We start from the raw sequence: 20,262 nt of genomic DNA, 5'->3' as shown, positions 1-20,262 counted from the left end.
ATAGATATTATTGTGCAATGGAAAATAAATGTAAAACCAACCGTAATGAGTTATGTGTTTTCCATTTTATTTTATTTTTATATATATATATTTTTTAATACCTGAATCTTTTGGCCTCCGCAGGTCAGAGTTCAGTGGCTGTTCTGGATCATTATGTCTTGCTCAAAGACTTTTGGGGCAGCTCTGACACTGACCTGATCGTTTTAATGGACAGCTTTAGAATACGCATGTTTAAGCGTGTGAGTTAAATCTGCCAGATTTAGACATTCAGGCAAATTTCCATCTGCACTTTCAACTTTCAGAGAAGAGTCTAATTTTTCACATTTTTGCACTTGCTCTTCCACTGTGAAAGACCTCTGGAAAGTCTTTGTTTACTTACTCTCATTTAGTATTAATCAACATTTTTTTGTTTTGGAAAGTTTATACATAGCAGGGTAGAGAATTTGTATAAATAATTTATGTAATAGATATTTATAGGTACTCGTGGTGTTTTAATCATATTGGTATATTAAATGCCTATAAAAGTATACTATTATGAGTGCCAGTGATCCACTTAGTTTGAAGACTTCCTGCTAATGCTAAACAACAAAAAAACAAAGAAAAGAATTTTTCCCTATCAAAAAGTTTTTCTTTGTTTGTTTGTTTTTGTTTTTTGAATGACACAAACAAGCATCCATACAGATACAGCAGCTGCTTTGTGTAATGTTTTGGTCAAGGGTCAGACCAACATAGCATCCGGGCACTGTCCATGATATAGATTAAGCCAATTTTGTTTTTGGTTTTTTTGGGGGGTGTTATCTAGTGGGTTTCTCCACTGATTTTTTTTTTCTCGCACGCAGTCTGTTTCAAACACTTTTAATATGTGTAAGTTTTAGTGATTTTTTTGAAAATTTGTTGTTGACTTTAGTATGTTTTTATTTTACTTATTAAAAGTTAAATTCAAAATTAAAATGATTAAATTAAAGGATGGAAATAAACACTTTTGGTAGTATTTTTTTATTGTAATGTTTTTGTGTGTGGATTTTATTTTATTTTATTTTATTTTATTTTCAGCGACCGTTCCTACATTTCCCAGCAGCCCCTGCAGGTGGCGCCGCCGCTCTAAGAACTCCCGTCGTCCAGCGGGATAGAAACTACAGCGGTGAGTAAAGATCAGGAGCAGCAGCATCCTCACTGTCTGACGAACCGGCGGATGGAGCGGAGGGACGGCAAACTTGAAAACGGTAAAAGCCGGGGACAAAGTAAGCCGCAACACGTGTTCTCTGAATAGCCATAGACGATTTCTGTGATTTATTTTGTAGCATTTGTATTTCAGGTTTTATATATTGCTGTGTTTGAAACGAGATCCTTTTAAGTCTGTGCTTCGGATGAATGTTTTTGATGGACCTCCGCGTGTTGCTCAGTTGCCGCCGCGATGAATGAAACAAAGACGATGGACGCACACTGACCAACACCAACTATTTGACGTCGATCGTTGTACTTTAATTTTAAAATCTAATAGAAACACAGCGGACTCACTTAGAGAGTTTTCCCCCCGCTAACGTTAACTTTACGCTTCCCTTGACTGCTCAGACTAGCTAAACAGCCTTGCATTTAGAAGTCTCGCTGACTGCATCCAAAGGGGAAATTGTTATGTGAAACCCTTGGCCCTTTCCCAAACTTTTAGCGACGTGACAGCAACAGAGTCTGAACCGGAAAACTTGGGAAGTGCAGGTGTCTCAGCGTGGGTGGGTGAGGTCAAAGGGCAGCTGACAGTACCCTGCTGTCTCCTGATATGCGTCTGCTTTGCTGTCTAATGCTCTATCCACAAGCAATACCTGTGTTTGCTTTGGAGAAGTGAACTGAAGACTGTGTAAAGTTTTACGGCCCACAGTGCTGGATTGCCACCGCACAGGCCCAGCGCAACAGCACCAGTGTGAATGGAGATGATGATGTGCACTTAAATTTTTTCTCTATTTCCAGTCTTAAGATGAGCCAGGGGCCAAATCTCGTCCTCCAGTGGCTGTCTAAGCTACACCTGACCCACTATGTGGAGTCATTCTTTGACAATGGGTATGATGACTTGGAAGTTTGTAAGCAGATTGGAGAACCAGACCTGGATGCTATCGGGGTCCGCATTCAGTATCACAGACACAGGCTGCTCACAGCAGTGCAAGCGTTAAAAGAGGAGGACAAAAGGAAAGCACCTGGGTACTATTTCACCTTAGAGCCTCTGGATGCTTCTGCCTGCCACCACATCTCATACTCAGACAGACTGGGTGACTTGGAGACGCCGAGGTGTCACGCACAGACTGCAGGAGTGCACCAGGCCTCCTGTCCTGGGAACCATAACCCGAGGTTCACAGACTGTAATGACTTTGTGACTTATCCCAAACTGAAGCTCAAAGTACTCATACGGGATAAACTTGCAAAAGATGGCATTAACCTGGGACAAGCACCTTACACCCACAAGGTAGGATATTTTGACTTCATCTCTTGCAGTTAAGTTGATAAGAAATGCTGGGTCTTTAAGAGCTGTCTCATTGGATTTAATATGCTTACTTTACTGCGAATGTGATGAAGAGTGTGACAAATTTCTTTGATAGTGCTGACGTCAAGTGATTCTTCTTTGAGGATGTGTTGGAGTCTCTGGCAAAGGTTCACTGAGGTTCATTGTAGTGTTAGTTTACTCAAAACATTTCCATATTAGTGTTAAACTTAACTGGAATGAATCTAATTGAATTGACTGATTGGGTACTTGGTGAAACAGTAGTAAGACTTACAATGCCTTCTGATCCTCAGTGTACATCTTTTAAATTAAGTTAAGGTGATTTTATGTGGAAAAAATCCTAATTGTGTTCTCTTTTTCTGGATTTACTGTTCCGTAAGCAGCCTAAATGTGCCTAGATCGCTATTTCACGTATCTCGCAGAATGCCATGTCAGAAAATGTTGAGTTCAAGCGTTTAGAAGACATTATCCCACTCTGCCATAATCCTTTGCTGTAGCACCCTTCACACATCCAAACTGGGGCATTGAATCCACACTGGAATTGAATTTGAGCACATAAAATGAAAAATGTGGTATTTTATAATAAAAGATTTGCTGCAGCTCCAGCTGTTTGGCTCTGTAGCCATGGATTCCTGCTTAGAATACACCACAACACCTGCAGCTGTTTTAAATCTCCAAGAATTACTATACTGGCGAACAGTGAGTTGTTTTTAAGGTAGATGAACAAACAAAATACAAAAAAAAACAAATAATGTTACAGTGATGCTACTAGACTGTATGTAAGGCAAAAGAGGCTGTGACATCCAGAATGAAATGGTACATGATGGTATGTTTTTCCATCACGCTGACCCATTTGACCATTAGTCTTTTCTTTGATAACATTAAAACAGATTGAATAACGGCCGCATTTTCTTGAAGGGAGGCAGAAACCTTTCCAAGCATTTGAATTTTCACCCATTCCTGCAAATAATGAAATTTGGTGACTACACGATTTTTACATTTAGGACAGTGTGGTGGGGTTTCTGTTCTGTACTTATTATAGCTATATGGAGAAATGTGTATACATCATGCAAAATATTATAGTGTAATTCTTTTTTTTTTAAATGTTACAAATAAAATTTCTCAATGGTTAAGTCTCATCCCATCATCAATGACTATTACTATTAGCCAGTTTCAACATCTCAAAATACAATTTGGATACAAAGTGTTTTTGTTGCTGATACTTTACACAGAAAAAATCTAAGAGATGTGAGTAATTTGGGATTTCTAGCAAATTCTTATACACAAGTCTTCTGATCTATAAATATTTGTAGAAGTTATATATTGCAATTTTAAACTATAATAATATTTTAAATATTTGAAATTTCCCCTTCTCCAAGCGGTTGATGATTCTAACAATACTCACTCTTTGCCAGAAAATAACATTTGCTCAGTTTCACTTGTTAAGCAACAATCGCAAGAAAAACAATGAACAAGAGTGAAAAAGCTTCCGACCTCTGTGGACAGTGGATCAGTCTGCCGTGATGACTGACTGACAGCATTTCATTTTATTTCGAGGGATTTTTTTCCCATCCTGACAAACTGCTCTTTGTGTTGACTGCAGGGGCTGTTAGTTAATGTAATTGCAGAGGATAGCTGTTCTGCTCTGGCATTAACCAAATCCATTCAGTCCATAATGCACTCAGCGAGCGGTCCAAGGCCGGCCAGATGAAAAGCTCAGCGATACGTTTGGCTTATTTTCAACAGCCTGTCTCCGAGAGGAAGGTGTGACTGATGGATTTGGGATTTGATTATAGTGAAGAAAACTGATGTTTACCGTTGATTAAATGGTAAACAGTCTGTATTGTAACAGAGTGTCAGAGTGAATCCTTGCTAGAAGCACTGATGCACACTGTCCCGGCATATTTTTACACTTTCAGTCCTAAGGCACAGTTGTTTTTCACAGCAGTGGTGCTTAGGCAAGAGAGTACTCGTGTTGATTATTTGTCTTTCCAAAGCTGATACAAGTCTAAAATGCTGCTCATCAACAATGAATGAATGTGTTCTGAGGGGGTAGTGAGCCAGATGCAGCTTTCCAGTTAGATTGAGCTCATATTTGGTCAGGATCGCAGTCCTTGTATTTGTGCTTCTTTGTATCAAGTGAGCCTTATGCAGTGTTTGGTGCTTTGTTATTTGCTTTATTATTGAAACTCTAATAAGGAAAGTTTTCTTTACCCATCTGCGTTGCAATTACCCATTAAAAGTTGTACTCTGCTTTTGGAGCCAGCACACGGCTCTCTCGCCAATGTCGCAGTGCCAGGCACTGCAGGACACCCCCTGAGGTCCTGTTTCCATGCCATGATGGGTCAGAGATTTACACATTATAGGGAAGGTGGTTTTACTGTTGTGGCCAATTCCTGAACGTTAAGCTGTGGTTCTCTTGCCATCCACTGTGTGTTTAACATTTTGAATGTTCTGTCATCCTGGTGCATTTCACTAGGAAGTCGGTCAAACTTTTTGGCTCATTAAATTTGGCCCATTGGATCCGTCTCGGTACTTGCACTGCAAAGACATGCACGATTATTTCATTCACTTATAATGTGAACGATGACTCTACTTCATTCGAAGCTCATTAGTAAAGAAAACTTGAAAGTAAAACAATCAGGTAAAATTGATTGTTATGGAAACTGATTTCGGAGCAGTTTGGCCTTTCAGCTTCATCAGATGGAGTCCATTAAATGCTTGCAGGATACAGGTATGTAGGCCAGTACGGCCCATTTTCTCACCAGGAATAGCATACAGCAGCTTAAGGGTAAACCCATCTCCTCCACCAGTTCTCCTCAGCTTAAATTTTGGACCATTTAGAACTATAATATTGTATACGCCCATTTAGAGATCAGTTCAATGTTTGTATTGTATTTTCCAGGCTTTATTAACCACAAGACAGGGATGTTTTAAAACCTAGGTTTGGGCTGTGTAGTGTACCATATATTACTTTATGCTTACATGATATTTTAGTAAAGCCTCTTCACACCATATCATTTTTTGTTCTTCTATTTTTAAAAAAACTTGGTCTCCCATTTGCTTTGTTTGATTTTTAACAGTACAGTATGTCCTCAGGCCCTATTCTGTCTGGTATTCATGAACCACAGCTGTTTGCATCTGTAACCACATTATGCCTTCTGCCCTCAGTCTCTAGCTCAATCAATTCCCACTGAGCAATGTGCTTTTCTGCCGATTCTATACGCACGACTTGTTCACACAGACCCAAAGGGCCTGTTGCTGACTTTGAGAGGGGAAAAAATAGTAAAGCTGATTAAGCTGTAAATGATCTAAGTGCTGGTGACACAACAAGCCATTTTCTAAAAATGTAACATGGAAAAAAAGCTTGATATATTTGCTCATGAAATTGCAGCTGCTGGAAATGGGAATCTGTGCTGCATAGATATAGTCTGAAACAGAAGTTTTGTTTCAGACAAGATGATAGAGGGGCTTTTTTTTTTTTTTTTTTTTTTTTTTTAAAGATATGCACCAGATTATTCATCATTTGTCAGTAAGGCATACATCACATTTCATCAAGCCCAATCCCTCTTTGGAAAAGCTCCCTTTATAGCTGTCTTAACAATGGGCTTCAACTCCCCAGAAGGCCTCGCTGCAGTGCCTCACTTGAAAACTGTCCTGGAGAAGAAATCTTTATAAGATTTTTTTTTTTTTTTCTCTGTGTTGCTTCTCCAGAGGATCAGAGGACAAACAAAACCAGCAGGCCCCTTTTGACAGAAGAAAAGACAGTTTGAATAGAGCCTGGCAAAATACAAGATCTACAGCAGCTGACAGCTGTCTCTGCCTTTGTCACAATAAAGTGGAGATTGAATAAAATGGCTTTTGTTGAACAAAGTTGGTTTTAAAACACCAGCACGGAGTTTAAAGCGAGCACAAGTGTAACAGTATGCTGGCCACCTGCACATGGACTGGTGACTTTAGTTTTTGTTCAGTTTCCTTCAGTGCTTCCCTTGAGTCGCCTTAAAAATAGTTCAATCTCCTCTGATGGCACGGTGATGCAGTGGTTAGCACCTATTAGCACCTTACTGGGCGAAAGTCCCAGGTTTCAGTTCTGGAGTCTGCTGGGACTTTACTGTGTTCGATGTTAAGTGTTTTCCTCTGAAGGTCCAAAGACATGTTGAATTAAATAGTATTTCTTCCAGTGTGAATTGCTGTGTTTGAGTTAGATAACGTGGGATGGGGTCTACCTATCCCAAGACTAACACAAACTACAAATCACACATAATTTCCTTAGGGATTAATAAAGTATTCTGATTCTGATTTATAGCTGTAGTGTATTAATTGTTAGACTTTAAGTCTAAATTTAAAGAAGTGACCTAAAGAGTCTTGCAGTTCATCCTGTGCTTTTATTGTCATTTTTGTGCCAGTAGATGGGCGCTACAAGGGAAAAGCAAAGAGACTTACTTCATTTTAATCAATCAAGAATATTATTGTTACTGTGAGCGGATATTTCAGCTTTGTTGAATTCAACCGATTAAGCTTTTGCTGAATATGGGGTATAGGCAAAGTTGGTCTCGCTCTTCCATCACCCAGATTTTGGAATTATGTGCCGAGTGACTTTTAATCTCTGCAGGTGTTATGGCGCAGGAAAGGAAACTTTGTTTTCCCTCCAAAGGAAAATCGCCATGGTTGTAATTTTTATTTTTTGTATTTTGAGTTTATAAAACTTCTTTTAAATAAGGTAATCTGGACCAGAAGTCCAGACCCATCATGGTTGTGTAAAAGTCCTGACTCAAAGACCTATGTTGAGCAAGGAAAAACCCTGACATGCATAAATGGTTTGGTCATGCTGCAGTGTGATGCAGTTTTATCATGTCCTCTATCCATTATCTTTCTCTTCCTGGTCGCCCTGTAGTGTACTGTAGGGAAGACCTACTATTGACTTTACTCATGTTATGTCAGTATAGATTAGCTCAAACCGCTGGGCATTTGCAGCAATGTCAAGTCAAATCAAATCAAATCAAATCACTTTTTACTGTCACATCACATGTGCAGGCACACTGGCACAGCACATGCGAGTGAAATTCTTGTGTGCGAGCCCCACAAGCAACAGAGATGTGCAAACACAACAACACAAACGAGCAAAATACAAGAATGGCCAACCTGAAACTAATAAATATATGTACAATATATAATAGTGTATGCATTTCTGGATGTGTATACTAAATATTTTCCTACGTGTGTGTGTGTGTGTGTGTGTGTATACACATTTTTACAAATTAAATAGTAAAAAAATAAAAATAAAATAATAATAATAATAATAATAATAATAATAATAATAATAATAATAATAATAATAATAATTAGAGATGGACCAATCCGATATTACGTATCGGTATCGGTCCGATACTGACCTAAATTACTGGATCGGATATCGGAGAAAAATAAAAAATGTAATCCGATCCATTAAATATCGCGAAAGCACCTCACAAAACTTGCAACACACCGTAACTCACCTCAGAACGTTAGCACGTCGGAGCAGTATGCATCACGTGATAGAGCGGCTGTGGCATGCGGGACCTGTCGGTGGTCTGGATAGCATTTGGAGCTTCACTAGCAACCTGGCATTTCATCTCCGACAAAGTTATCCCCGAGAGAAGTAAAGCAAGTGTGTAAGTCCATCTCTGAATGTTTGTAAAGCATTCCTGCGTTAAGCTTAACAAGCGACTGCCTCTTCTTGCTGCTACTTCAATCATGAAACTGCTTAATGATCAGCTGATCGGCTTTTCTGTCGCGAGTCCATGTCTCTTGTTTGCTTTTGGCCCACTTTGCACCAGAAAGAGGAAACCAGCGGCTGAACAACAGCAGCACGTTTAAGCTTGATCAGCTATTGTTAGAATGTATTTAATATTACTTTCTACTCGAGGATCTTTTTCTACGTAGCTGACGGCTGGTAACTGTGCAGGGGCGGATCTAGCAAAGTTTAGCCAGGGGGGCCGATAGGGCATTAACAGGGAAAAGGGGGCACAAAGACATACTTTTCTTTCTTATTCTCATTTAAAATGTCTAGCTTTTAATAAATAATTATCTGACAGCCAAAGTTTTAATTTGATGCAAAATGAATAGAAGTCCATTACTGTATATAGTAACTATTAAGTCTAATATACCCTAGTAAGCTATACTACTTTTTCCTTTGGGAAGGTACCATCTGTGCAGTCTGCAATTTTGTTGAAGAAAGATGTTGAATCTATTTAATATTTCTTGAAAAATAATTGATTTCTGTGCATTTTTTTTTCACACTGCATCAAATTAAGGTTGATTACGGCGATTAAGCATCATGAGGTGGAGCGTGAGGGGTGGTTCCCTATTTTTTATTTATTTATTTTTGTTGTTGCTGGGAGTTGGAACCCTATTAGTTAGGTTGCTTAATATTTATGCTAAGTACTCTTTAAAATACCAGAATAGGGAGGATGGTGTAGGTTTAAGTTTATTAGATTGATCAGTATTGCTGTACTATGAAATATTTTTTTTTGCATACAGGTATAACAGAATAGCTTTAGTGTAGTTGTTGTTTTAAACTTGAGTATGAACTTATACAAAATGCAGCAAGATATTTAAAAAACAGTTTTGTTGATTAAAAAACACCATATCGGATTCATATCGGTATCGGCAGATATCCAAATTTATGATATCGGTATCGGACATAAAAAAGTGGTATCGTGCCATCTCTAATAATAATGATAATAATAATAATAATAATAATAATAATAATAATAATAATAATAATAATAATAATAATAATAATAAAAAAAAAATATATAAAATATACAGAGTTGAATATGTGCAAAACAAGTGGCATTTATATACAGTGTGGAGTGCATAATGTTGAAGTTCCAGTAGTGAAGCTGAGGTGTCTATGACGTGTTCAGTAGTCTGATGGCCTGATGGAAAAAGCTGTCTCTCAGTCTGCTGGTACGGGACCGGATGCTGCAGAACCTCCTTCCTGATGGAAGCAGTCTGAACAGTTTATGGCTGGGGTGACTGGAGTCCTTGATGATCCTCCCCGCTTTCCTCAGGCACCGCTTCCTGTAGATGTCTTGGAGGGAGGGAAGCTCACCTCCAATTATCCGTTCAGAGCACCGCACTACTCGCTGGAGAGCTTTGCAGTTGTAGGCGGTGCTGTTGCCATACCAGGTGGTGATGCATCCAGTGAGGATGCTCTCAATGGCACAGCGATAGAAGGTCCTGAGGATGCGGGGGCTCATGCCGAATCTTTTCAATCTCCTGAGAAAGAAGAGGCGCTGCTGCGCCTTCTTCACTGTTTTGTTTGTGTGTACTGACCACGTAAGATCCTCAGCCAGGTGTACGCCAAGGAACCGGAAGCTGCTCACTCTCTCCACAGCAGCACCGTTGATGGTGATGGGGGTGTGTACTTCTCTGCACCTCCGGAAGTCCACTATCAACTCCTTTGTCTTTGCGACGTTGAGGGTGAGATGGTTGTCTTGACACCAGTGGGTCAGGGCGCTGACCTCCTCCCTGTAAGCCGTCTCATCACCGTTGGTGATAAGACCCACCACTGTAGTGTCGTCCGCAAACTTCACAATGATGTTGGAGCTGTTAGTGGCTGTGCAGTCGTAGGTGTAGAGTGAGTACAGGAGAGGGCTCAGTACACACCCCTGTGGAGCACCAGTGTTCAGTGTGATGGGGGATGAGGTGATGCTGCCCAGTCTGACCACCTGGCGTCTGTCAGACAGGAAGCTAAGGATCCAGCTGCAGAGGGAGCTGCTCAGTCCTAGATCCTGCAGTTTCCTGTCCAGCTTCGAGGGAACGATGGTATTGAATGCTGAGCTGTAATCTACAAACAGCATCCTCACATACGTGTCTCTCTTCTCCAGGTGTGACAGGGCAGTGTGTAGTGTCAGGGCTATGGCATCATCAGTGGACCTGTTGTGGCGGTATGCAAACTGTAGAGGGTCCAGTGAGTCGGGTAGTGCAGAGCAGATGAAGTCCCTGACCAGCTTCTCGAAGCATTTGCTTACGATGGGGGTCAGGGCTACAGGTCGCCAGTCGTTCAATGAGGAGATGGTGGAGGATTTGGGTACAGGGACGATGGTGGCCATTTTGAAGCAGGCTGGGACTACAGACAGAGAGAGGGAAAGGTTGAAGATGTGCGTGAACACTCCAGCCAGCTGAGCCTGGAGTATTACCCTTATGGTGCCGAGGGCTAGTTGGGGGCAGGGTGATTGAATTGCATTGTACAGATCATTCAAAACCTAAACATGTCATGCTTATAGTTTGGGATTAAGTAAATTCTTGTCCGGCTGGCTGATCATCTCACTACTTCATTGTATAATGACAGCTGTCAGTACACCAGCACATATTCAATATTATGTGACTACTGAGAAATATAACTGATCCATGCTGCTAGCACAGATACTGTTCTATGTACAATGTAAAGCAGATGCACTGACCTGTATAAGTTTAATGTTGTCCAGGGTCACATGTTCTGTATATATACATCCATCTATCCCATTAAATCTTCTCTTTAATGGCCCTCTGCCTTCATGTTGCATTCAAGTAGGAATTATTCAGTAGAGCATCTGGAGGAGCTTTGCCCAGTGGAAGCAACAAAAATGCATAACACACTTAGTTTATGCAACACCGTGCTTATTTTGGATTTGACTCAAGAAGAGGCTGCTGTATTTTGTTTTCTATGAGTGAGTATTTTTTTGAGCAGTTGTTCTGTGTACAAATTTCTCTTAAGCAACCTCACTTATTTAAATGCTCCACAAAGCTCCTCCTTTTTTATTCTTTAGTGCTTTGGCTTGTGTTTCACAAGGCTAAATAGGTCTTTTAAACTATGAGGTGCTCTCAGAATTTAAATTGCTGTGTTAGCAAGAACCTCTCTTTTCTTTGTGCCAGGCACATGTAAGAGGAAGCTGAAGTAAAGGAGGAAGTTTTATTTAAGTTTGTATCAAAGCAAGCACCGAGTCCAACACTGAACTGCTTTGATCAGGAGTTGCTTCATTTGTTTTGGATGTTTTGAATTGTTTGAATTCAAAAACTGAGTTCTAATTACTTTTTTTGTGCATGGCTTCTCTTAACAGAATAAGCACTGGCATAGTGTGAAACCTATAACCTACACCACATAAAGTATGCAGTTAGAGTAGTAGAGCAGTTGCACTCTTTATTTCTATATTAAAAATTTAGCTTTCATTTTGCTGAGTGTTTGCAGACTTTTGAGAATAAAGATTAGCCACCATATCCCATTAAGACCCATCAAACATACAGGCATCAATTGACTTGACAAATTAACAGCTTTACTTCGGATCCAGTATAGATTTAATGGTGTTCTATCAACGTAGTACAAGCCAATCAGTCTACTGGGCAGAAATTCGAGTCAATCTTTTTAGACAAAAAGTAGAACTGTTAAGTTAGCGAAGGCTCCAGCCACACAGGCCAGTTGGCAAGTGGTTGCGGGAGGTTCCTTGCTGTTGCTAGGTTAAATTGGTCCTAGGAGGTATACGATGCTGCGCTAAAAGCCTCCTTGCTGGTAGTCGAAGCCACAGCCGCATGTAGTTTATATGGGACACCAACTCGTCAGCAAACACTTGAAAACCGCTCACCAAGTGATAGTGAAAGTGACACAAACTGGAAGCATCCACCCTTAAAGTAGAAGTTGAACCATTTGAAGCTAAATCATTGTGTCCAAAGAAAAGCCACAGCTTTCTAAAGTTGTTCATCATAGTGATGATGTTGAGTTATAATATCATTTCCTCTGAGACACTCATTGCTGATTACTAAACAGCCCCACCCCCACCTGAACTGCAGTGCACTACTGGTGGAAACATGATTAGTGCTATATTTCTTCTAAAATTTAGGTCATATATGGAAGCAGCTTATTATTTGTTTACGTGCTGAAACTCTGTATATTAGTGCTAATTCCACACGGCACATATTAATAATGTGAGTTACTTCACTGCATTAAGGGCAAGCATTATAAAGAGCATTGGTACATTTTGCATGGCTTTTCATAGGAAGGTAGTGAATGAATGGCACCATTTCTTCACTTAAGCCTCTGAACTTGTATTAAAGGTTTTCATCTTTGGTGCAGAGCTGCCTTTTAATGTAGTGCACATCTGTTGGGGACTTGAATTTTCATTACCTCTTCCACTATCCTGTCCCACATTATCCTCACAGAAAGCATGGCAATGGAAGGTGAACACATTTAAGAGGGATCTGATCAGTAGTTTGAAATCTGAGAAGTCTCAGTTTTATCTTGTGTTTCAAACAGAAGTTCCCCACAGCTCATTTAAAATCAAAAGCATAAAAATGAAAAAAGATTAAACACAATAACACCGACAAATCTTCCCATGTTTGGCAGCTAATTTTAGAATTGAATTCATGCTTCTTTTGCAGATCAGGGATTCAGTTCCATTCAGTTTTATTTGGATGGCACCAAATCGCATATTGTTAGGTAAAGACCTTAAGCAGGGGTCTCAAACTCGCGGCCCAGGGGCCACTAGTGGCCCACGTCACCCCTACTTGAAGTGAAGAAATAAAATGCTAGTTGGACCTAGAGCAGGGTGATATGGCCAAAAATATTTATCACGATATATATTTGAAAATTTGCGATAACGATATAACTGACGATATAATTGATGCGAGACAAAATACAACTCCACAACATTACTAGCGCAAAAAGACAACCTTCCATTTATTTTCACGTAAACAAGAAGCTGGTTTTTATGTACATTAAAGCTTTATAAAAAATGTATCAGTGCAAATGCAAATTCCTTGCTGAAAGTTTAACCCAAAGGCATTTCCAGTAGAAATGGGCTGACATATCCTGAGCATAACCATGTATAATATCCACTGAAGTTAAAAAGAGGTGCTTTGCAACATTAAACTGCAGTGTGCAGTACGCATTTTTCGGACCATAAGGTGCATGGGATTATAAGGCACATTAAGCGAAACAAAGCAGTCAGATAAATCAAACTTTATTAAACTCATTCTTCTTGCTTCCTCCACTTCTGTACCATTGATTCATTAATGTTGAATTCTCTGGCAGCTGCTCTATTCCCATGTTGTTGCAGTATATTAATGACTAACCTCGTATTGTGGATGGATTATCTCAGTTGTTCTCCTGACTGAAGTTTGGTCCGTTTACAGCATCCTGCCATGCGATTGCATTTGTCTCTAACCATGAGGAACCTTCACGTTAACTTTTATAAGTGGAAAAGTGTTAGTGTTCGTCCTCCAGCTTCACTGTTTATGTTATGCTAACATAGCTGTGTCGCTAGCGATCACGTAGCACATCATTATATACCAGCTAGCCCAACTTCAGTAACCCTACAAACGTCACTGCTGTTTAGTTTCCTGTCTTCATTTATGTTGGAAGTGATAGCAGAGCTGTACGTTTGAATTTTTTCAGAAATCTCTCAGTCAGAACATGCTATATCATGCTTAGGTAACTAGCGAAACTAGCGAGCTAACTTCCGCTAGCTTCCTGCTAACTTCTAACTCCGTTAAATGTAATAACTTTTGTTTTCATGGATGCCTGGAAGTTAAACTTTATAGTTACACCTGGTAAAGCAGCAATGCTGATCGTTTTATTAAAGATGAAAGAATTTAGACAGTTTTTAACTCTAAGTGATGCTACAGTGTTGTTTGACCTGAAGTATACGGAGTTTAGGACCCAGATTACTCCCAGATTTAAGAGCATCTTAGTCCGACAAATACGACAATAACAACGGCCGCTTGCATGTTCTGCAAAAAAATGTGCTTTGTTGTGTATCTGACGGACAAACACCAAACCAGTTCCACATCATGGAAGTTGCACCATTTTTACAAACCAATTCTGGTTCCTCAACAATCGGCCATGTGCGTATGAAAACAAAGGCACTGCGCATGCGCGTTTTACTCCCATTCTATCGCGATATTTCATTTTCCTATCGTTGCCTAACATTATACCGGTATTACCGTGAACGGTATAATATGGCCCAGCCCTAGTTGGACCTTGAAGTTCAGTGCCAGCAGTGGCCCACAGCTCATTTAAGTTTGAGACCCCTGCCCTATAGTAATATGGATAAACACCTCACCAATCAAACGACCCCATTTGAGAAAACACTTGGCTACAGTGGGAAGGAAAACCCCCCTTTTAACAGGAAGAAACCTCCTCCAAAACCTAGAAAATAACTGTTGCGCTCCTTGATTTGTCAAAACAAAAAAGATGTGTTACATACTTGAATGTGGTGAAAATGTATATTTTAAAACAAGTAATAGTTGCATTAACTTTCCACTTGTTGACTTTAATATTTTAAACATGAAGGTCCCTTTTTATTAGTGGTGTCAGTGGGACTGCAGTGGCAAATTAAACACTGCAAGCAACAAAACTGAATTAAACATTTGTAATCTTTAGTGAGACTGAGTTTCTTTCTAATCATGCTGCTGTATCTGTACTGTAGATATGCCAAATATGGTTAGAAGGGGATCTGTGTGCTATTTAGGCTTCTGTGGCCCACAGTAAATCTCAAGCTTCCAATTCATCCAGTGCTTTGACCTATTAGTAACTTAACCTCAAGGTATGAGGTATGTTCTCCCAGTGAGAAAAGCAGAAAAGCTGCACAAAAGATGTTCCTGCAAAACTGTTAAACCAAAAGTGCGTTTTGGTCTTTTTATAGCGTAAATCTTGTAGGGATGACAGTGGGAATACATCAAGATGCCACATCAGTTCCTGTTTGCTTGTTTACCCAGTGACTGGCAGTGTACTGTGGCAGCTTCCCCACGGAGTCTATTGCTGCTTCCATGCACTGGTAGTCTGCAGAACAAGAGTACAATCCAGCTGTGTAGTGTTGGTTGTCAGCATAAGGTCTGCTCATACAAGTGAGTTTTACACCACTAAAAATAACACCGTACGTGACGTTTCATGAAGGCTGTGGTTACCGATCAACCACAACATTAACCCACTGACTAAAATTGTTTCCTGGCATTAATGTGGTTAATTAAAAAGCACATTATTGCCAGGAAGTGCCATCGTGGCAATGGCACTCCCTGAGGGCAGTGGCCTCTCCCAGCAGAGTTGTATCTACAGTGGAACCACACTAAGCTCCTAATCAACCACTGTCCCTGCAAACACACATCCAGAGGTCTCTGTTCCAGTGAATTAGAGATGTCGCGAGCTTAAGGTAGACCTTCACAGTATTTGGCTGGTGGATTTAGTTGTTTCTGTTCATCGTATATAGAAGAAAAGCCAAGGGTCGCGCTCTTGTAATGCAGTGAACACTGTATGTTCAGAGTATGACCCACTTTCTGCTCCTCTTCCTCCCCATAGCAGCTAAGACCCCTCCTCCCTTATTAATTTCATATGATAAGTCTGCTGACACTATGGCATAGATCCAACAGCAACATACTATATAAGCTGAGCTACTTTCCTGGTGAGCCATTTGGGCCGAGGACTTCTTGAAATAGCTGTCATGTGAAATTAAGAGGATGAAATTCTTAAATGAATTCCTATTATCCTGCCTTTGTTTCCTGAGAATATTTGATGTGTGGAATGCCACATTGCATAAATAATATATTCACTCCAAGAAATCCAAGTAAAATGGAGCAGCTGTAGTGCGTTTGTGTTTGCTTTGCCTCAGGTCCCCCTGCATTAGCTTAGGTTAGGTCATCTTTTCTCTTATGTGGAAGAGAAATTGTGTAACCACCAGATATTTTTCTATTTTTCTGAAAAGCTATTTTAAATTTATTTTATTGTTTTATCAAACTGAAGTTTAAAAAAAGGTCCTAGTTGCTTTAAGTTGCAAAAATCTCTCAGCATTATTCTTCAGATACATATAAATACATTGTGCTACATGTTATTGGTTTATGACTTCTGTTTTATTGATTGTATTTGTTGTAATTGGACTGATTTACATCAGTGTTTCACATCATAACGCATACAGTGGGGCAAAAAAGTATTTAGTCAGCCACCGATTGTGCAAGTTCCCCCACTTAAAATGATGCCAGAGGTCAGTAATTTGCACCAGAGGTACACTTCAACTGTGAGAGACAGAATGTGAAAAAAAAATCCATGAATTCACATGGTAGGATTTGTAAAGAATTTATTCGTAAATTAGGGTGGAAAATAAGTATTTGGTCATCTCAAACAAGGAAAATCTCTGGCTCTCACAGACCTGTAACGTCTTCTGTAAGAAGCTTTTCTGTCCCCCACTCGTTACCTGTATGAATGGCACCTGTTTGAACTCATCATCTGTATAAAAGACACCTGTCCACAGCCTCAAACAGTCAGACTCCAAACTCCGCCATGGCCAAGACCAAAGAGCTTTCGAAGGACACCAGGAAAAGTATCCGGTTGTTCAGTGATGACGCGACGAATCCTACTTCCGGGTCTAAAGTAGTCTGCGTTTAATATGGCTTTTGTGTTGTTAACATGTTTAATGTTATGTATTTTCTTCTATTTGATCTCAAAAAGCTCCTAAAACAGTCAGTGATCACTGTTGACCTCCCTCGGCTTTTATTACCGCTAATCATTTATTTAAGCTCAGTTTTTAAAACCTTAGGATGTAACTACAGCCCAGCCCATGCAGCAGTATATGAATGACTAACCTCGTATTGTGGATGGATTATCTCAGTTGTTCTCCTGGCTGAAGTTTGGTCCTTTTACAGCATCCTGCCATGCGATTACATTTGTTCCTGACCACCGAGAACACTCACGGTAACTTTTATCGAGTGGAAAAAAAAGTTAGCTTGTTTATATTATGCTAACGTAGCTGTGTCGCTAGCGGTCACGCAGCACATCATTATATACCAGCTAGCCCAACTTCAGTAACCCTACAAACGTTACTGCTGTTTAGTTTTCTGTCTTCATTTATGCTGGAAGTGATAACAGAGCTGTACGTTTTAATTTGTTTCCAAAACCCCGCAGTCAGGACATGCTATATTGTATTTAGATAGAAGCTAGCGAGCTAACTCCCTGCTAACTTCTAACTCCGTTAAATGTCATAAATTCCGTTTTCATGGATGCCTGGATGTTAAACTCAATTGTTACACCTGGTAGAGCAGAACGCTGATCATTTTATTAAAGATGAAAGACTTTAGACAGTTTTTCAACTCTCAGTAATGCCACAGTGATCGTTTGATATATGGACCTGCAGCGGAGTTTAGACCCAGACACGGCTAGTGACGTCAGACTGAACAACCGGATAGTAGACCTGCACCAGACTGGGAAGAGTGAATCTACAATAGGCAAGCAGCTTGGTGTGAAAAAATCAACTGTGGGAGCAATCATCAGAAAATGGAAGACATACAAGACCACTGATAATCTCCCTCGATCTGGGGCTCCACGCAAGATCTCATCCCGTGGGGTCAAAATGATCATGAGAACGGTGAGCAAAGATCCCAGAACCACACGGGGGGACCTGGTGAATGACCTTCAGAGAGCTGGGACCAAAGTAACAAAGGTCACCATCAGTAACACACTACAACGGCAGGGAATCAAATCCCGCAGTGCCAGACGTGTTCCGCTGCTGAAGCCAGTGCATGTCCAGGCCCGTCTGAAGTTTGCCAGAGAGCACATGGATGATACAGCAGAGGATTGGGAGAATGTCATGTGGTCAGATGAAACCAAAGTAGAACTTTTTGGTATAAACTCAACTCGTCGTGTTTGGAGGAAGAAGAATACTGAGTTGCATCCCAAGAACACCATACCTACTGTGAAGCATGGGGGTGGAAACATCATGCTATGGGGCTGTTTTTCTGCCAAGGGGACAGGACGACTGATCCGTGTTAAGGACAGAATGAATGGGGCCATGTATCGAGAGATTTTGAGCCAAAACCTCCTTCCATCAGTGAGAACTTTGAAGATGAAACGAGGCTGGGTCTTCCAACATGACAATGATCCAAAACACACCGCCCGGGCAACAAAGGAGTGGCTCCGTAAGAAGCATTTGAAAGTCCTGGAGTGGCCTAGCAAGTCTCCAGACCTCAACCCCATAGAAAATCTGTGGCGGGAGTTGAAAGTCCGTGTTGCTCGGCGACAGCCCCAAAACATCACTGCTCTCGAGAAGATCTGCATGGAGGAATGGGCCAAAATACCAGCTACTGTGTGTGCAAACCTGGTAAAGACCTATAGTAAACGTTTGACCTCTGTTATTGCCAACAAAGGTTATGTTACAAAGTATTGAGTTGTATTTTTGTTATTGACCAAATACTTATTTTCCACCCTAATTTACGAATAAATTCTTTACAAATCCTACCATGTGGATTCATGGATTTTTTTTTTTTTTTTTTTTTTTTTTTCACATTCTGTCTCTCACAGTTGAAGTGTACCTCTGGTGCAAATTACTGACCTCTGTCATCATTTTAAGTGGTGGAACCTGCACAATCGGTGGCTGACTAAATACTTTTTTGCCCCACTGTACATCATTTCAACACTTTTTCACAGAGAAGGAGAAGAAACACAAATCAAAGTGAAAGGTTAAAAAATGATGGACTGAAACAGAAAAGAGAGCTCTGAAAGCACAGTCCCTACTAAGGCCAATGCCTAAGATTCCAATTTTAAAACATGTTTTCCTGGCTCTGCATCCAAATTGATTGCATTCTTCCTCTTCCCATACTTTAACTCTCGAGTGAGTTTAATAAAACTAACTTTTCCAACGCTTGAGGAATAAAAGGCACTAAAAACAGATCAGTCATACTGCTTTTCTGTACAGTTTCAGTATGCAGTTATTCTGATCATCGCTCAGTTTCAGTTGAATACAGGAAAATTAACCTGGAACCTTCAAACCCAATGTGCTCTTTCATCTTTGGATGATATCACCAACCTCTGTGGGCAAGTGGTCTATCAGAGGCTGCGAATATTGTATATCTTTAAGGCTATTGTCTTTATTTTTATTTTTTATTTTAATTTAAACTTGCCACTGAACCTCACAGTACCGGTACTAATTTTTTTTTTTTCTTTTGTTTGTTTGTTTTGGTTTGTTTATTTTTGTATATTTCGAATGATTTTCTTATCAGAAAAGAAGTTCATATTACTGATTCTGTTTTTAAGTGTCAGCCTTAATAGTAGAAACTGCCCCAGATCTTTACAGTTCTCTGTTGTAATATTTTATGGCTCTCTTCATTTATACATGAGCACAACTCAGATATTCTTGGACAATTTCAAAAGCAGCCTATGTAGGAGCTGAATTTCTATTCATTTATTACTGACAAGCAGCGGGTGGCCCGAATCCATCTCTTCCAAGTATCTTCTTCCAAAAGTCTCAGAATCATTTCACTGTTATGCCTTTTATTTTAATATAACCACACTACGGACTGACAAACGCCTGTTTTTTATGCGTTGTGGTTAGCACCAACGACGGTAACAGCATCGCGTGTCCGCTTGTTTATGTTCCATATAAACCTTTCACAATAAAGCTCAAGATCCTGTTGAGACTTTTCAAAATAAACTGAATCACGTGAAAGAGCAGATTATTTACGGATGAGAATTAAAAAAGAGCCACCAGGTGCTAAAAATAAACCTTAGACTCAAATGTTATTGAGATTTTGGTCATATTGCACAGCCCTAGTTCTCCCAGTAATCCAACAGCAGCATATCCTCATGATAGTAATTTATACGTGTATCTATTATCCATCTCTCTTCATGGAGATGAAAGAAGGAGATGCAAGTGGTAACTGTCAGACTGACTGCATTATTGTTGATGTGAGTGTCAGAGACATCTGCAGAAGGCAAGTGTCAGGCCATTGAGATGGTTTCAGATCACTTCCCTTCAGGAGTCATTCAACACAGCCTG

The 20,262-nt window shown here is 40.1% G+C and overlaps 1 protein-coding gene across 2 annotated transcripts in view; it reads left to right on the top strand.

The window, feature by feature from the left end:
- The first annotated feature begins 57 nt into the window (after positions 1-57).
- sash1b (SAM and SH3 domain containing 1b) overlaps positions 58-20,262 on the top strand; it is a 67,488-nt gene continuing 47,283 nt past the window's right edge. The window contains exons 1-2 of one of the 2 annotated variants that reach the window (XM_086274344.1): positions 58-1,241; positions 1,963-2,452. In XM_086274344.1, the coding sequence (XP_086130470.1) occupies positions 1,970-2,452 (483 nt within the window). In that variant the 5' untranslated portion in view covers positions 58-1,241; positions 1,963-1,969. The remainder of the gene's footprint in view (positions 1,242-1,962; positions 2,453-20,262) is intronic. The other variant, XM_086274347.1, reaches the window with a different exon arrangement.

The sequence above is a fragment of the Aulonocara sp. 'chitande type north' Nkhata Bay genome, linkage group LG19, assembly GCF_057382095.1.
Source record: "Aulonocara sp. 'chitande type north' Nkhata Bay isolate Kocher_YH1m ecotype deep benthic linkage group LG19, A_spYH_male_GT1.1, whole genome shotgun sequence".
In the NCBI taxonomy this organism is placed as follows: domain Eukaryota; kingdom Metazoa; phylum Chordata; class Actinopteri; order Cichliformes; family Cichlidae; genus Aulonocara; species Aulonocara sp. 'chitande type north' Nkhata Bay.
The sequence above is the reverse complement of the archived record's forward strand: the minus strand, read 5'-3'. Positions and strand labels throughout refer to the sequence as shown.